Source organism: Drosophila santomea, chromosome 2R (assembly GCF_016746245.2).
Source record: "Drosophila santomea strain STO CAGO 1482 chromosome 2R, Prin_Dsan_1.1, whole genome shotgun sequence".
Taxonomy (NCBI): Eukaryota; Metazoa; Arthropoda; class Insecta; order Diptera; family Drosophilidae; genus Drosophila; species Drosophila santomea.
In genome coordinates, this window is record NC_053017.2 from 21,160,188 (window position 1) to 21,173,727 (window position 13,540).

At 42.7% G+C, this 13,540-nt stretch overlaps 2 protein-coding genes across 9 annotated transcripts in view; both read right to left on the minus strand.

Moving 5' to 3' along the window:
- LOC120445421 (venom metalloproteinase 3) overlaps positions 1-11,080 on the minus strand; it is a 45,328-nt gene extending 34,248 nt beyond the window's left edge. For all 8 annotated transcript variants that reach the window (XM_039625845.1, XM_039625843.1, XM_039625842.1 and 5 more), the window contains exons 1-2: positions 10,038-11,080; positions 4,413-4,536 (exon numbers count right to left, since the gene is read on the minus strand). In XM_039625845.1, the coding sequence (XP_039481779.1) occupies positions 4,413-4,484 (72 nt within the window). In that variant the 5' untranslated portion in view covers positions 4,485-4,536; positions 10,038-11,080. The remainder of the gene's footprint in view (positions 1-4,412; positions 4,537-10,037) is intronic.
- On the minus strand, positions 3,041-3,689 carry LOC120445422 (S-phase kinase-associated protein 1). Its single transcript, XM_039625846.2, has one exon. It carries the CDS (start codon positions 3,594-3,596, stop codon positions 3,114-3,116), a length of 483 nt encoding a protein of 160 aa, XP_039481780.1. The 5' UTR covers positions 3,597-3,689; the 3' UTR covers positions 3,041-3,113.
- Positions 11,081-13,540: the final 2,460 nt, after the last annotated feature.

The following is a 13,540-nucleotide window of genomic DNA, read 5'->3' on the forward strand; positions in this document are numbered from 1 at the left end:
CGGTGATGACACTGGCGGGCATTGCCGTAAGCCCAGCATGATAATTCTTTTATAATTGTAATCCCGCGGAAAGTTGGCTGGCAGGTGAACAAACGCCAGAAGAAAAACCAGACTCTTGGCGCTCAGACGCGCGTCTCGACTCCACTCGGCACAATGCCAAAGAGTTTTTACTTTCATTTGAAACGTGTTTTCGACCACAGCCAACAGGAGCCAGCTGTTTGGGGTCGCATTGAGCAACTTTTGCCGTCATCGCCGCAGTCGTCGACGTCGTCATCGTCGTCGCCCCATTGAAAGTGAAACTGAGGCTTGAGAAAGGAAAACAGACGCAGGCAGCTACTCTTTCGATGAGGCGTTGAGTTGGCCACTCGAGTGCAATTGGAGTTGAGTGCAATCCCTGGCTCTGGCTGTGGCTGCGGCTCTAGGGCTCTCGGCTGGCCACATTTGGAAAGTTTCTGCACCTGCAGCAATCGCCATTATTCTTTGCCCTCTCCGTATGCAAATCCCTCAGTTAAACGACCACACCCAGACACCAATCAACACTTAGCTCCGTGGCCCTTGTGGCCAATTAATCGCAATTAAAAACAAATGAGCGAGAAACAACTACGATCAGCAATTACGAATTATGCAAAAAAGGCGGCATCCAATGAACAAGATTAGCAGCGGCGATTAGAGAACCAGGGTTGCCAAAGGTTCGCAGCCGGAAAAACGGTTTAAAGGCGCCAAATGGCCTAAACATTATGTAAATCATTGATAGGCATCCGAAATTACAACTCAAAAGGTGTCGAAAGCAGTGGTAAATTTTTCACAAAATTCGGCAGACAATTGCTAGCACTTAATTATAGATAATCGGCATGCTGGCTGCGTGAATAATTGTGTCTTTAATTTTAAGAATTGGTTTTTATTTTAGCTGCTATTCGTGACTTTTGAATTTAAGTGTTCTATGGGCTATAAATAAATATTTATAATATTTTTTGCATATTACATTGGTAGTTCATCTTTTGGGCTTCCTTGCTGAATAGAAACCATTCTTCTTATTGCAAGCATGGTTCTCTGCACTTAATATCATATTTCCCAAGCCGCCCAACAAATTGCAGTTCATTAGGAACTCGAGAACGAAAATTATCGGCGTCTAGATGTCCGTCGAAGCAAATCCAGTTGTAGCTGAAGTTGTCATTCGATTCGATCGCCATTAAGCTGTTGTTTACCCAGCTATTTGTCCAAGCTTAAGTTTGATTTTATTTTCGGTTTTCGCCGAGTGCAATGACGGATGTTGTGAAATTTGCGCTGTTTGTAATTTGTATGGCTAGCTGCTGGGTTGCTGCTTGATTTGGATTTTTACTGGGGGGCTGCTGGTGCGCGGGCAATTACTGAAATTGTGCGAGATTACTCATACGCCCGGTGTACGCTACGCTATAACCGGCATGGCGACGACTTTAGTTTCGATGGCGGCGGCGACCAAGTGCAATCAGAGTCAAGTCAAAGTAAAAGGTGTAGCAGCCATATTAACGCAAAAAGTGTGCTTCAAATTGGCTCTGGTTGAGGCCAATACACTGTTTATGGCCAACAGTGTTTGTTGTGCAATTGTTTTCCCCGCATTTTTTTTTTTTTTTTTTTTTGTATCAGCCGGTCAAAGTCAACAGCGGCAGACGCTCGAAAGAGTGTCACTCGACCTTTCGCGCAGTCAGTCAAATACAAAGAAATGAATTTGGAGATTTTGGCACTTCGTTTTGGGCTTTTAGCTTTTGCGGATGGTTAACCGTCCAACAAATTGCAAACTTGTCGGCGTTCGCCTCTTTTCAATCCATTTCCTTGGATATTTGGGTGTGTTGACCTTGTCGCCTCGGCTGACAGGCGGCGGAAATTAGCAACCGCTTCTGTCGGCGTTAAATTTTCTGGTTTCTACTTCACTCGCCTTTGGAAATTTTGTGTTTATGCCAGCGATTAACAAAGTGTGAAAAGTTCAGGGTGTTACGAAACCTCCGGAATGGGCTGCGTCTAATCGTAATGGCGAATTTGAGTGATTTGTTGCTCTGGCAATTGCGTGAATATGGCGGAGCGAATGTACCTATAAGTACCTATTAAAGAATCTCTGCAATATCGTTGGGCTGGCTTAATATCTCTCTGTAGCTAATCAATTGAAATCTTAGCATTTTTGTATGATTTTTATGAGTTTCCATTCCGATTGCATAATCTCTTAAACAACCGACAATTACTCATTCACTGACATTCGCCCGATTTTCCTGTAGCCCCACGCACACAAGTAGATGCATAAAAACAGCGGGGAGAACGTGACCTGAGAACCCGATATCAAAAATGATTAAATAGAAATAAACCAAATCTGAAACCGTGACACAGAGCAGCCAGCTGTAGACAAAAAGCGACAGAGCAGATCGGTAGCTAAAAAAAATAAATAAATAAATAAACGAGTCCAGGAAACAACAACGAATCGTGCGGCTCAGCATTCTGGATTTCACAATTAAAGGCTTAATTTATTTGGCCGGCAATTGATAGGCCCACAAACATTTAGATATCTCATATTCTTTCTGCATTTCTGACAGCACATAAAGCAAAACTGCAAAACGGCAAAACGACTGCTGACTCACTCGAATCCGAATCCGAATCCGAATCGATATTCTGGTGGTGTTTTGCATGCCCCAGCCTTAGTTCGTTTTTTACATCACTCTTTTCATGCTCGGCTGGGATTTGAAGGGCCTCGTCAAAGTTGTTGCTAGTTTGCTTGTTTTAGTTATGTATTTTTGCTGCTGCTGTTGTTGGTGTAGCGTGTCAACTTTAATTGCAGTGGAAAACGGAGACGAAGTCGTTTATGGGCCACCTCTTTAGGCCAGCACCATTTATGCGGCTTGGGCAAGGCCAGGGGGTCGATGTCTCCGCCAACACGAACTTGCCCCAAAATCGGACCGAGCCATCGTGGTCTATATATAAGTGTTCCAAAAAAGTCAAGGGAAAATCAAAGAATGCGGGCTCTCATGAAAAATGTAATAATAGGTTTCGAAAACGTAAAATTACTTTCAAGAACTGCTCCTTTATATTTTGGTTATATTTATTATATCTCCAACACAATTTTAAACCATTCTGAATTGATAAAAAACTAGCTATAAATTTTCAATTTGCTCAATGAAGAGGGCCTGGAACTCGTTTAAGGATGGGATCTTCTCCAAGTACTTTCTGAACTGCCCCACTGGCTCGCGTCTGCTGTGGAAGACGAGTTTCTGGGCACAGAGCTTGTAGAGCCAAGGAATGTCCAAGTAGTTGCAGCCCTCCATTATGTCGCAAATGCTATCGATCTGCACGCGAAGGAACTCCTTGTCCCAGTCGCACGTCTGGATCTCAATCTCCTCGGCCGGAAGACGATCGTTTTTGGCCACCCAGGCGGGCTCCTCGTGTTTCTCGTGGTACTCTGCCCACAGCAGGATCTTCAGCAGGACATCGCTGTGTATTCCGTGCAGTGGCAGGATGAAGTCCTCGTCCTCTGGTACCTGGCCAACGCGGCACATCTCGCGGATCACCAAGGATCTCTCGAGCAGAGCCAGATTCACTCGGATCGTCCTGCCATCCCTTGTCTCGAATCGCACCATTCTTGAATCGAAATCCGGTGTCGAGCGGCTCTTCAAAAATTCAGAGATTCGACTCAAAAAGTCAGGGCCTGCTGTTAGCTATCAGTAAAATCTAAACCACGAACTTTATTACCCATATATTACAATCTGTTTATCTGCCATATCAGGAAGTTTAGTTTGGAGTTCAATGGCGAAATAAAACCGCCATCTGTTGTAATCACCAAGTTTCCAACGGACAAAGCAAAACCATAACCTCCGCAACAAAAGCAGTGACAATGAAAGAGAAAAGTGGAAGGCGGCTGGCAAATGGCCAACGACAGCTAAATAGTAAAATAAAAGTAAGTAAACAAACGTAGGGAGAGAGGGACAGTCTGAAATTCACTTGAAATAATTACAAGAACTTTTTACGTCCGACCTTGGCCATAATTTTGCTGGCCGAGCTTTTTCTTGAAAACGAAAAGCAAAAAACCAGAGACAAAAGCTGTGCTGTATGTCAATGAGATATACATACAAGCGCACTCAGAAACCTGGCCCACTACACAATGCCAATGTTTTATTTCTAACGACTGAGACTGACGACTCTCTTCGACTCTGCGCTCTGTTTTGTAATTTAATTAATATACAAAAAATGTTTTGTATTTCTCGAAATGCTAATTACGCACAATGCGAATGACAATGAAACCGCCGACTGGCGGCCACTTGTTGTTTGGTTTTTTTGCCCCTTTTTATCCGTTAACAGCTGGCTTTATGGTATTATAAGTGCCCAAAGGTTATTTATATCGCACCGAGTTGATTGATGAGTTCTTGCAATTGGCATTGGTCACTAAGGCTACTTACATCTGGCAGTGCCTGGCATATTGTGCTGCTGGCCAGGAGGAGCGCTGTGAGAAGGACCAGTGGTGAGGACATCTTACTGAGTCGGCCGCCTAGGGTGCTAATATAATCCTTAAAAATGCTTAAACTGCAAAGAAATGAAGAGGAAACGGATATACAATATTAATTGTGTCATTTAAGTAGTAGTTATATTAGTAATTGGGTAATTGAAGTATAATTATATTTATTAGTCGCCTACAGCCCAAAGTCAGCCAAATCCCAATTGGCAATATATTCACGCAACTGCAGCATGCAAAGTATTTATTTCCAAAATAATGGTCTTGCCACCTCACATGACCATTAGTTCCCTGCACAGAAACCCGTCCTGGTCATGCTCAAATGGGCACTATGTGTGTAAGGCAAGTACAGTAAGCATCTGTTGTTGCAACCCAAACGCTCAAATTGCTGCTTCAATTAATATTTACTTTTAGTTTTGTAGAAAGAAAACCTAGTTTTCTGGCCCGCTGGCCGAGTAATTAATTATTGCATAAGGCCAAGAAGCAGCCTCGAGGCATAAAACAATCTTGTATTGCGGCCCTGTTGATTGCTGTTTATGTTGCTTGTGTTGCTGCTTCTGCTGCTGTTGCAGTTGCAGTTGCACATCCGCCCGCCATCGAATGCGGCTAATTGTCAATAATGATGCAGCGATGCGTGGCGGGGAACTAACAGCATCCATCGCATCCAAACCTTTTGACAAACCAACCAAGAAAACAAACAGAACTGACCAGCGGCAACAAAAGCAGCAAAATCAACAACAACAGCAGCTTCACGTTGCCGTGTTGCAACTTCTCAGCGGCATTTACGACAAATTGCATGACATTTTATATCCCAAAGGTTTTGCACAATTTGCATGCAACGTGCTGCAAGATCCGAGCTGCCGTGGCCCACTTCAAGTGGAAGAAAGTCTCGCCTGGCGAATCAATCATCATCAATCGTAATGAAATGTTCGGCTGAGCAATTGCCAAAAATGGGTGGTACACAGCCCAAGGCCCATGCCCCCAAACACTTGCTCATGGATTGGCGAAAATTTGTAGGTAAGCGCAAGGAAAGTGAATTTTTTTTGGAATTTAGGCCAACGGGCGCAGAAATGAACAAATGGTATTGATATTTTGAGTAAACGTCGAAAGCGGTTTGAAACGAAAGACTTAGAACACGAACTGGAAATTACAAGAATGACAAGGAAGTTACGTCCAAAGATGTGATAAGTATTTTACGTGTGTAAAATCTTCTTAATAATATGAAAACCATTTCCAACTTGGCCACAGGTCACCTGACTTTGTAATAACCCTCAGAAGTCCATAAGAAAATCACCAATGCCAACAGAAAGTGCCATTTGACAACCTTCGAAGCAAGACTTTCACCCAAAAACAAAAGCAAATCGAGAGCATTGACGACTTTTAAGTGAATAGCAACTAATGTGCACTGGCTGCACGCCAAATTAGCAGGAACTTCAAGCGCTTCAAGCGAGAGTAATAAAGTAAAAAACCAAAACGTCACGGCTTTTAGGTGACCGCGAACAATCTTGCTTATATTATATTCCGATTCACATATTACAATACACACCAAATCAGTGGAAATAGAGAAACAGTTATGAGGCAAGATGGCAACTCGATTCGGTCTATCATTTGCATAATTAAGGCCGATTAGGGTCGAATCATTTGCCATATGTGGGCATGCATAAATCTAAATCTGAGCCAGCTCAAGGTTACGGCTATGGCAAAACTGTTTTTTGACTTATACTCTTGCTTGCATAATTCCCGTTCATATTTTTTATATAATTACGGTTCACGGGGGAAACAAAAAAACAAATATAGAAAACAAAAAGATACGCATCATCAAATGTCAACCGATTGCAAACAGAAGTCCAAAAGTGTGGAAATGGAAGTGGAACTGTGCCAAAAGCCGCCAAAGCCGCCAAAAACCGAAAAGCAAGTTGCATTGTCAGCTTCCGCATAATTATGCCGCCTGGCCGAGTATGTTTTTCTTTTTTCCCCCTTTTTTTTTTTTGTGGGTCTTGTGGCTGGGACTGTGGCTTTTGCTTTTGCCTTTGCCGTTGCCTTTGCTTTTACCATAAAGTCAGCGTCTGTTTCGGTTTATGGGAATTTTTTGTGTGCTGCTGCTTTTAAGTCTTGCTTTCTTAATGATTTGCTGACACAACCCTCCGAGCGCGGCTCTGTTGTAAGCTCGTTGTCTCGATCTTTTTGGAGGGCGTCAGCGTTTTAGTTTAAATTGACATTGACAGTTGTTGGCCAGCACATCGCCACCTCACCCCACCTCTCTCTTCTTACTCTCCTTCTACGGTGTGTCAGACAAACAGCTGCTTCTGTTGGCCGATAAGCATCGGGGATTGGGGGAACCTGTGTCAGCACCTGAGTCAGTAGCACTCCATTTGGCTTGATAATGAACCCATTTTCCGCGTATATTGGGTATATCGCGTATATTTGTCTGCCAGCGACATTGGCTGAAAGAAGAACTGGAACCACAGGGCGTATGAGTGACGGCAGCCAACCCATTTCCCAGCCAGACGCAGAAAAAATAAGTGGATCACACATAAATCGGCCACAATGTGACATAACAAAGTTCAACTGCGAACATTTTGCCCAAGAGATAATAAATTTACCAGATACAACGCCGACAATTCCAAGTTGCAAGTTGCAGACAGCGATCAAGTGGAGGCGGGGATTACGTAAAGTGTCTGTGACCTGAACTTTTTGCATTTGTGTGCCTGCTGGAAAAGGGCGAGCGAATCTCTCGACCATTGTTTTATAATGATAAAACAATGAATGCGGTCTGGGAACCTGCACCTTGAGTCGCTCGTCGCTCGCTGTTGAAAGCTTGACAATCCGAGTTGAGCTGAAGAAACAGCTGTGCAAATTTTGGCTATTTGGCGAACCAAAATATATAAAGTGCGGGCCAAATGTCAAATACTAATATTGGACTAAGTCCCATTTGAGTTCTAGGTTCGCTGACATAATCCATCGAAGATCATGGCTTCCAAACTGGTTTCAGGGCCGTCGCCCAAATGTTTGTCTTAAGCATCTGTTCCTGAGCATATTATTCATTTATGTATATTAGATGGTTAGCCAAGACCATCTTGCCGATGGTTCTGCACACAACAAAGACATGTGGCCCCTGGTGCGTATACGTAATGTGCTGGAGGAGAGGCGCGAAAAATACAGATACATCACCGAAAACAAGTTTGAAGTTATTTTATCTTCATCTGGCCCCCCGCCCCTGCGAAATAATAATCAAAATGCCATTATAAAATGCGCAAATATTGAAAAATTGCTAGGCGCAAAGACGAAAAGACGAAAAGGCGACGAAGAGGTGGCAAACAAAAAACCACACTACGTATACGTAATATGCGAGACTAATTAAATTTAAAGATGAGCAAAAATGACAAGCGAAAAGGCAGCGAAAGAAAATAAGTGAAATATTTGAAAAGAACACGCTGCATAGTACAAAGTTGCATTTCGGAACTGAGTGTGTGTTGTTGCTGGCTTCTGCTCTTGCAATTGTTATGATTTTTTCAGCCGTTGTTACAACATGCAACTTTGCCACAAACAACAAACTGCAAAAACAACAAGCACTTGCGCTGATTGCGTGCTGCGTCGGCGTCGCAGTCGACTGCGCAGTCGGCGGCAGCGTTGCGGTCGAAGTCGGAAAAGCCATAAACCGCATTAAATGAAAATGAAAGTGAAATTGTAATTGAAATTGAAGAAGACGTCGGCTAAAATGTTTGACTTCAACTTTGCTTCGATTTGTGCGATGGTTTGCATGGGTTTTTAACTTTATTTCCATTTGGTAAGCCTTTGGCTTTTGTTATTTTTTTCGATTGTCGCTTGTGGCAATGCAATCGTAAAGTTTTAACATTTAAATGGAAAATTTATGGTCTTGCAATAAATATGGATGTCCATATAATAAATAATAAATAATGACTAAGTTTGCCTAAGATAATGTGAAGGAAATACATATAAATTCTTCACAAGCTAAAAGTAGAATAAATATTTAAGCGGTCTATTAATAGGTAAACGTTTTTTGCTAAAATAATAAATTATTCTGCTTCGAATGTCGTGCTTAAATAATTTTGAACAGGATTTTACAAGAAATGCCTGCAAAATATCAAAGAAATTCGCTAAATGATGACTACGCGAAAGGTTAAACTTAAGCAACACTTTACGGCAAACAGTTTATGGGTAAATAAAAAAATAACCTGAGTACATTGACTACCCCGACAAACTATTCCATGAATGCTAAACAAACTGAAATAGCAACAACAACTTGGTAAATTGAGTGGCTGCGCTGGTGACTGAAACAACACAAATAAAAATATAAACAAACAGGTTACTCGGGTTTCGTCTTCGCCGATGTCAATGAAAAAGCTGAAAAGATGCCAAGAAACAAAACAATCGATACAAGATGAATTGAATGCGAACCGAACGCCTGAATCTGATGAGTGATCGCTGATCGAATGGCACAAATAATGCCTCTATTCGGAAAATCCGGACAAAGCCCAGAAGGGCTGTTGTTCCGCAGAATATCAATGGCATAGAAAGTGGCGTATCTATGGGGTGTGGGGATATCGGATTTATAATCGAACAAAGGCCGATGCGAAAGCTCAAAGCTCGGCTCTTTCGCACTCTCGCGCTCTCTCTCTCCCTCTTTGTTGAAATCAAAAGTGCAATAATTGCAGCAAAATCACTAAAATACAGTACGAAATGCGGAGAGCAAAGCGTGGCGGGCAATAATAACTGTAGCAATATTACAAAATCGCATTGGTCCGACGAGGCTCGCAAAAGGCAACGGAAAACGCGAAAACACCAAAACTCACACAACAACAATGGGATAATAAGCCCACAACACACCAACACCAACACCAACACCAACGGCAACACCAACTACAACAACAAGTCCGCACGAAAAGTTGTTCCAGCGAAACAAAAATATAAAACAAAACCCGCTCGAACTGAACTTAAAACTGGGAAACAAGCCCATTTTGTGGGCCGAACTAAAAGCCAGACAAAAGTCTTGTGCACAATCGTATGCACGTACACATGGTACATATATTTAGTATCCGTATCCCCCGCCCAAGAGCCAAGATCCTGCTCTAGAAATCTCGTTTTATAGGGACAACGCACTGCATCCCATATTCCATATTCCATGTCCCATGTGGCATTCATTTCCTCTTGCTCGATTCCGCAATTAGCAAGTTCAAAACCAAAACTCACATGTGTGGTAATAATTATGCCCCGAAACTTGTCTGCAAATTAGTAGGAGCCACCCAACCACTTTTTGGTGGTATATGAGGTAATAATCAAAAATCTATGATCGCAGCAGATCAAAATTGTTATGGCTCTGCTGATCCAGCAGGTGCTTTAATACCTGGATTAAATTTGGCTGAGGAAAAAAACTAGAAAGTGCTAATTTACTTAATGTTAATTCTAGGAACTCTTACTCTTCTGGCTCAGAAAGTTCATTTTTAAAACTCTATTTCTTCATTTATGAAATGCTTCACATTGAAACTTTACTTGTAACTTTCTTTCCCTTTTTGATAGTAATTAAAATTATTTTTAAAAAATTATAACTCACCTAAGTTTGATCCTGTCTGCTTAACTGGCCAAGTAAGAGCTGCGAACCAAACGGATTTTCGTGGTGTTTTCAAGATTTGCTCAGCACTTTCAGAGGCGGACACAGCACTATCTGGTTGGTTTGGATTTTTGTGGATTTTTCAAGTTTAAGGATATCTGTTCCGAGTGCTCTTCTGAACTGGACAACGCGGCGCGGCGAGCGGCAGAACACACAGGCCTCACACTCAAACTGAAAGTGGGTGGGATTGGGTGGGGACTCGAGATCGGATTAGATCGGTGGCCGTTACTGGGGCTAAAGCCGGAGCTATATGTCCAGAATCGGGGCACAGAACACTCGCGATCGCGACCGGAACGTGGCGGAAAGAAAGACGAGCAGCGATTAAGCTGGAGGCGGTCAGTGAGCAAAGATTAAATACGGCGTGAAATTTGCTTGGCAGTGAATTTTTTCCTCTCATTCGCTGTGATTACTTTTTGATTATTTTTCGTAAACGAAATTTATTTTTCACTCAATTTCGCCCCATTGCTTTTATTATTACTTGCTTCCCCGCCTTCTGGGGGGGAAGAACACAAAAAAACATAAACAATGAAGAGCGCGGCGACGACAACGGCAACGGCAACGGCAACGGCGACGGCGACGTCGAGTGCAGCGGTACGATTGGCTGTGGGTGCGAGCGGGATGCCGGACAGCAGATTCACTTTTTTATCAACTTTTTTATTTTACTGGCTTTTTACTGGCACGATGCTATTACGAAAACGGGCTGAAGCGGGCGGATCGGCGGTTCGCAAATTGAGCTTTGTTTTGCTGGGGAATTGCACTTTTGAGCTGCCCTGACGTCACGATCTTGCCAATGCACTTATATACATGACATACATCATACATCTATATATTTACATATATATAAATTTTCTGGCAGCAGACAGTCACTTGGGAATTTTGTTGGAAATTTAATTCAGCGACCGTTTCTCGAATTCGAATCGAAATCAAAGTCCAAAAGAGTTGGTGGCTAAGTCTTTGACGGTTTTTTGTGGCCGTCTACGGAAACAGGTCGGCGCACACTAAAGTTAACGATCGCTCGGAACGCTCCACGGAGTCCAAAACCGATCCAAAGCTGGCTGCACGAGCGAGATGGCACCATCGGCGGTACGAGAGCGGAGCTTTGGGCCAAAACTCATAGCTGCTAGACGATCTGCTGGCTATATCATAACCGAAAGCCAAAGCCAAAGCCTTGAAAGCTCGGCTGCAAACGAAAGCGAAAACATAAAACACTTGCATTTTTCGTTCCATAGTTCGAGCTTCGCTTTGAGCCAGCTTTTGAGTGGGTTTAAGCCACTAACTTCGACTTCGACTCGGACTCGAACTCATTCGCCGTTGAATGACTCTTTGAGTGGAATGCAATCCGACTGATTAATGTTGTAAAGACCCGCTTTAATTAATCTTCAGCCGGGCATCTTCCGAATCACTCGACGTTGTTTGATTGGCGAGTCGAATGTTAAATTAATTAGGAAGGAAGGTGTCATTTGGGCATTGACATCGCCGACACTTTGTACGGGAAACTGAAGTTCTGATAGAACAAATCACATCACATACCAGCATTCGTGATCCGTGTCTAACGGTTGATACATGGCAGTGATAAGTCGGTCCAAAAACCCATTAGCTGCTTAAACTATTTATCAAATGATATGACATGACGAGATGTTTGATCTCACGATAAGATTGTTTGATAACAAAAGGTAGGGTTGTATACAAAGCCAGTGTTTCAATGACCAACTGAACTTTGAAGGCTTAGTCTGAAAATTCTACCCAAAAATGATTAACCTACTTCGGCATTCTAATTCGAAATTCCAAACTCGGCACTTCGCTCATTCAAATCCAAGACAAAGGAAACCAAAATCATTTATCAAAAGCGTTAGAAAAAATCGTTTCGTTCACACCAAGTTCAATGGCAGTATTCGCATTGATAAACACTCATTGGACTCCCACATGAGTGCTTATAAAATAAGATCAAGTCGGTCCATTCAAACTGGGCCAATTAAAAGGTAATTGTCACACATTGAGAGATCGCTGTGAAGATCTCAATGGGCCGGGTTCCACGTCAAATCGCGGCACACTGAACCGCCTACGTAAGCTGGGCAGCTGTGGACGACGATGATAACCAGGACAATCGAGTGCTCTCTGGGTGAAACGGCAATGAACCGATCTCCGGATGACTCAACGGAGGCACACGAGATGTGGGATCCAGACCCATCCACTCATCCTCCCACCACCATGCCTCCTCCCACCACATCGACCCCATTTGCATGCGGCAAACAGCCCGTGCAGATCTGGGATTTGAGATTTGAGTGCCGCTCTTCATGCGACATTTAAGTCGCAGTTGGAGATAGTATCTATTAATGGGCTGTGAGTTGCAAGCCATCGGCACCCCCAATCCAACCCAAATCCCTCCCCCTAATCGGGGATCTTGAAGCGCAACGAACAGGTTTCGTTTTGGCAATTGAACCCATTACTTTTATGCGGATTTCGTGTTAATTACCTTGCATTTGTTTACATTACCTTTAAATTGCGCTGTTTATTGGCCAAATCGTGCCTTTCTCACAGTGCATCGCGTTCGAGTTGAAGTCGCATGCATTAAATATTGCTTGACACATTTTCTTTGGCTTTTTGGCAATTGTTCTCGCTCATGTCAGCCCCAAAATTATTGAACCCCAAACGAGTTTTTTTTCCTGGGAAGAGGTTGAATGATTCCACAGTGGTTTGTATTTCCCTAGTAATACGCTAGTAAGCACCACTAATCATTTGGATTCGTGACGTAGTTTTTATGCGGAAGCAATACAAAATAAATTTAAAATTTAAGAAGTTTTCGCTAAAGAAACCTACCTCAATGATGGTTTTCCTATGAAAATGCCTTTTTTACGCCACTTTTAGGGTCAATAATTTAATGACTAGAGGTCATGGAAGAAAATGTGCTTCCCCAGCTGCTCAATTAATCAAATTACATATATACCGCCGCCCATCTCCACACATACATGTGCATGTATTTATGCGTGTCAAAGGGTCAATGTCAATCTGCCCGCATCGGTAACCAAAAAACAAAGTTGGGCAACCGCAGCCGAGGTACGAATCTCCGATTAAAAAGCTGGCAGATCGTCGAATGCAGCTTGTAATCCCCGCTTATCCCACAAAACCCATATGAAAACGGTTAACGAGGCGTCAGCAGACGCAAATGATACATAAAATACATAAACGAAAACATAAAAATGGAAACAAAACCCATTTAAATATTCATCCCACACCAGATTGGTTCGATATTTATGTGCGACTCTTCCCCCGATAATTTCTACACAGACAAACAAAGAAAAGCCATAAAACATTTGCATAATTTTCAACATTTCACGCTACTTTGTTTGGAAATCTACAAGTCCGCCTGCGAAATATACACGAAATGGTCAAACAAACCGTTCGGTTTAATAAAATTGTGTAATAGGGCAAACAAACTTCAGGGGGAT

Excerpts from the sequence above, each read along its gene's own strand:
- LOC120445422 (XM_039625846.2), bottom strand. The coding sequence starts at position 3,596 with ATGGTGCGATTCGAGACAAGGGATGGCAGGACGATCCGAGTGAATCTG.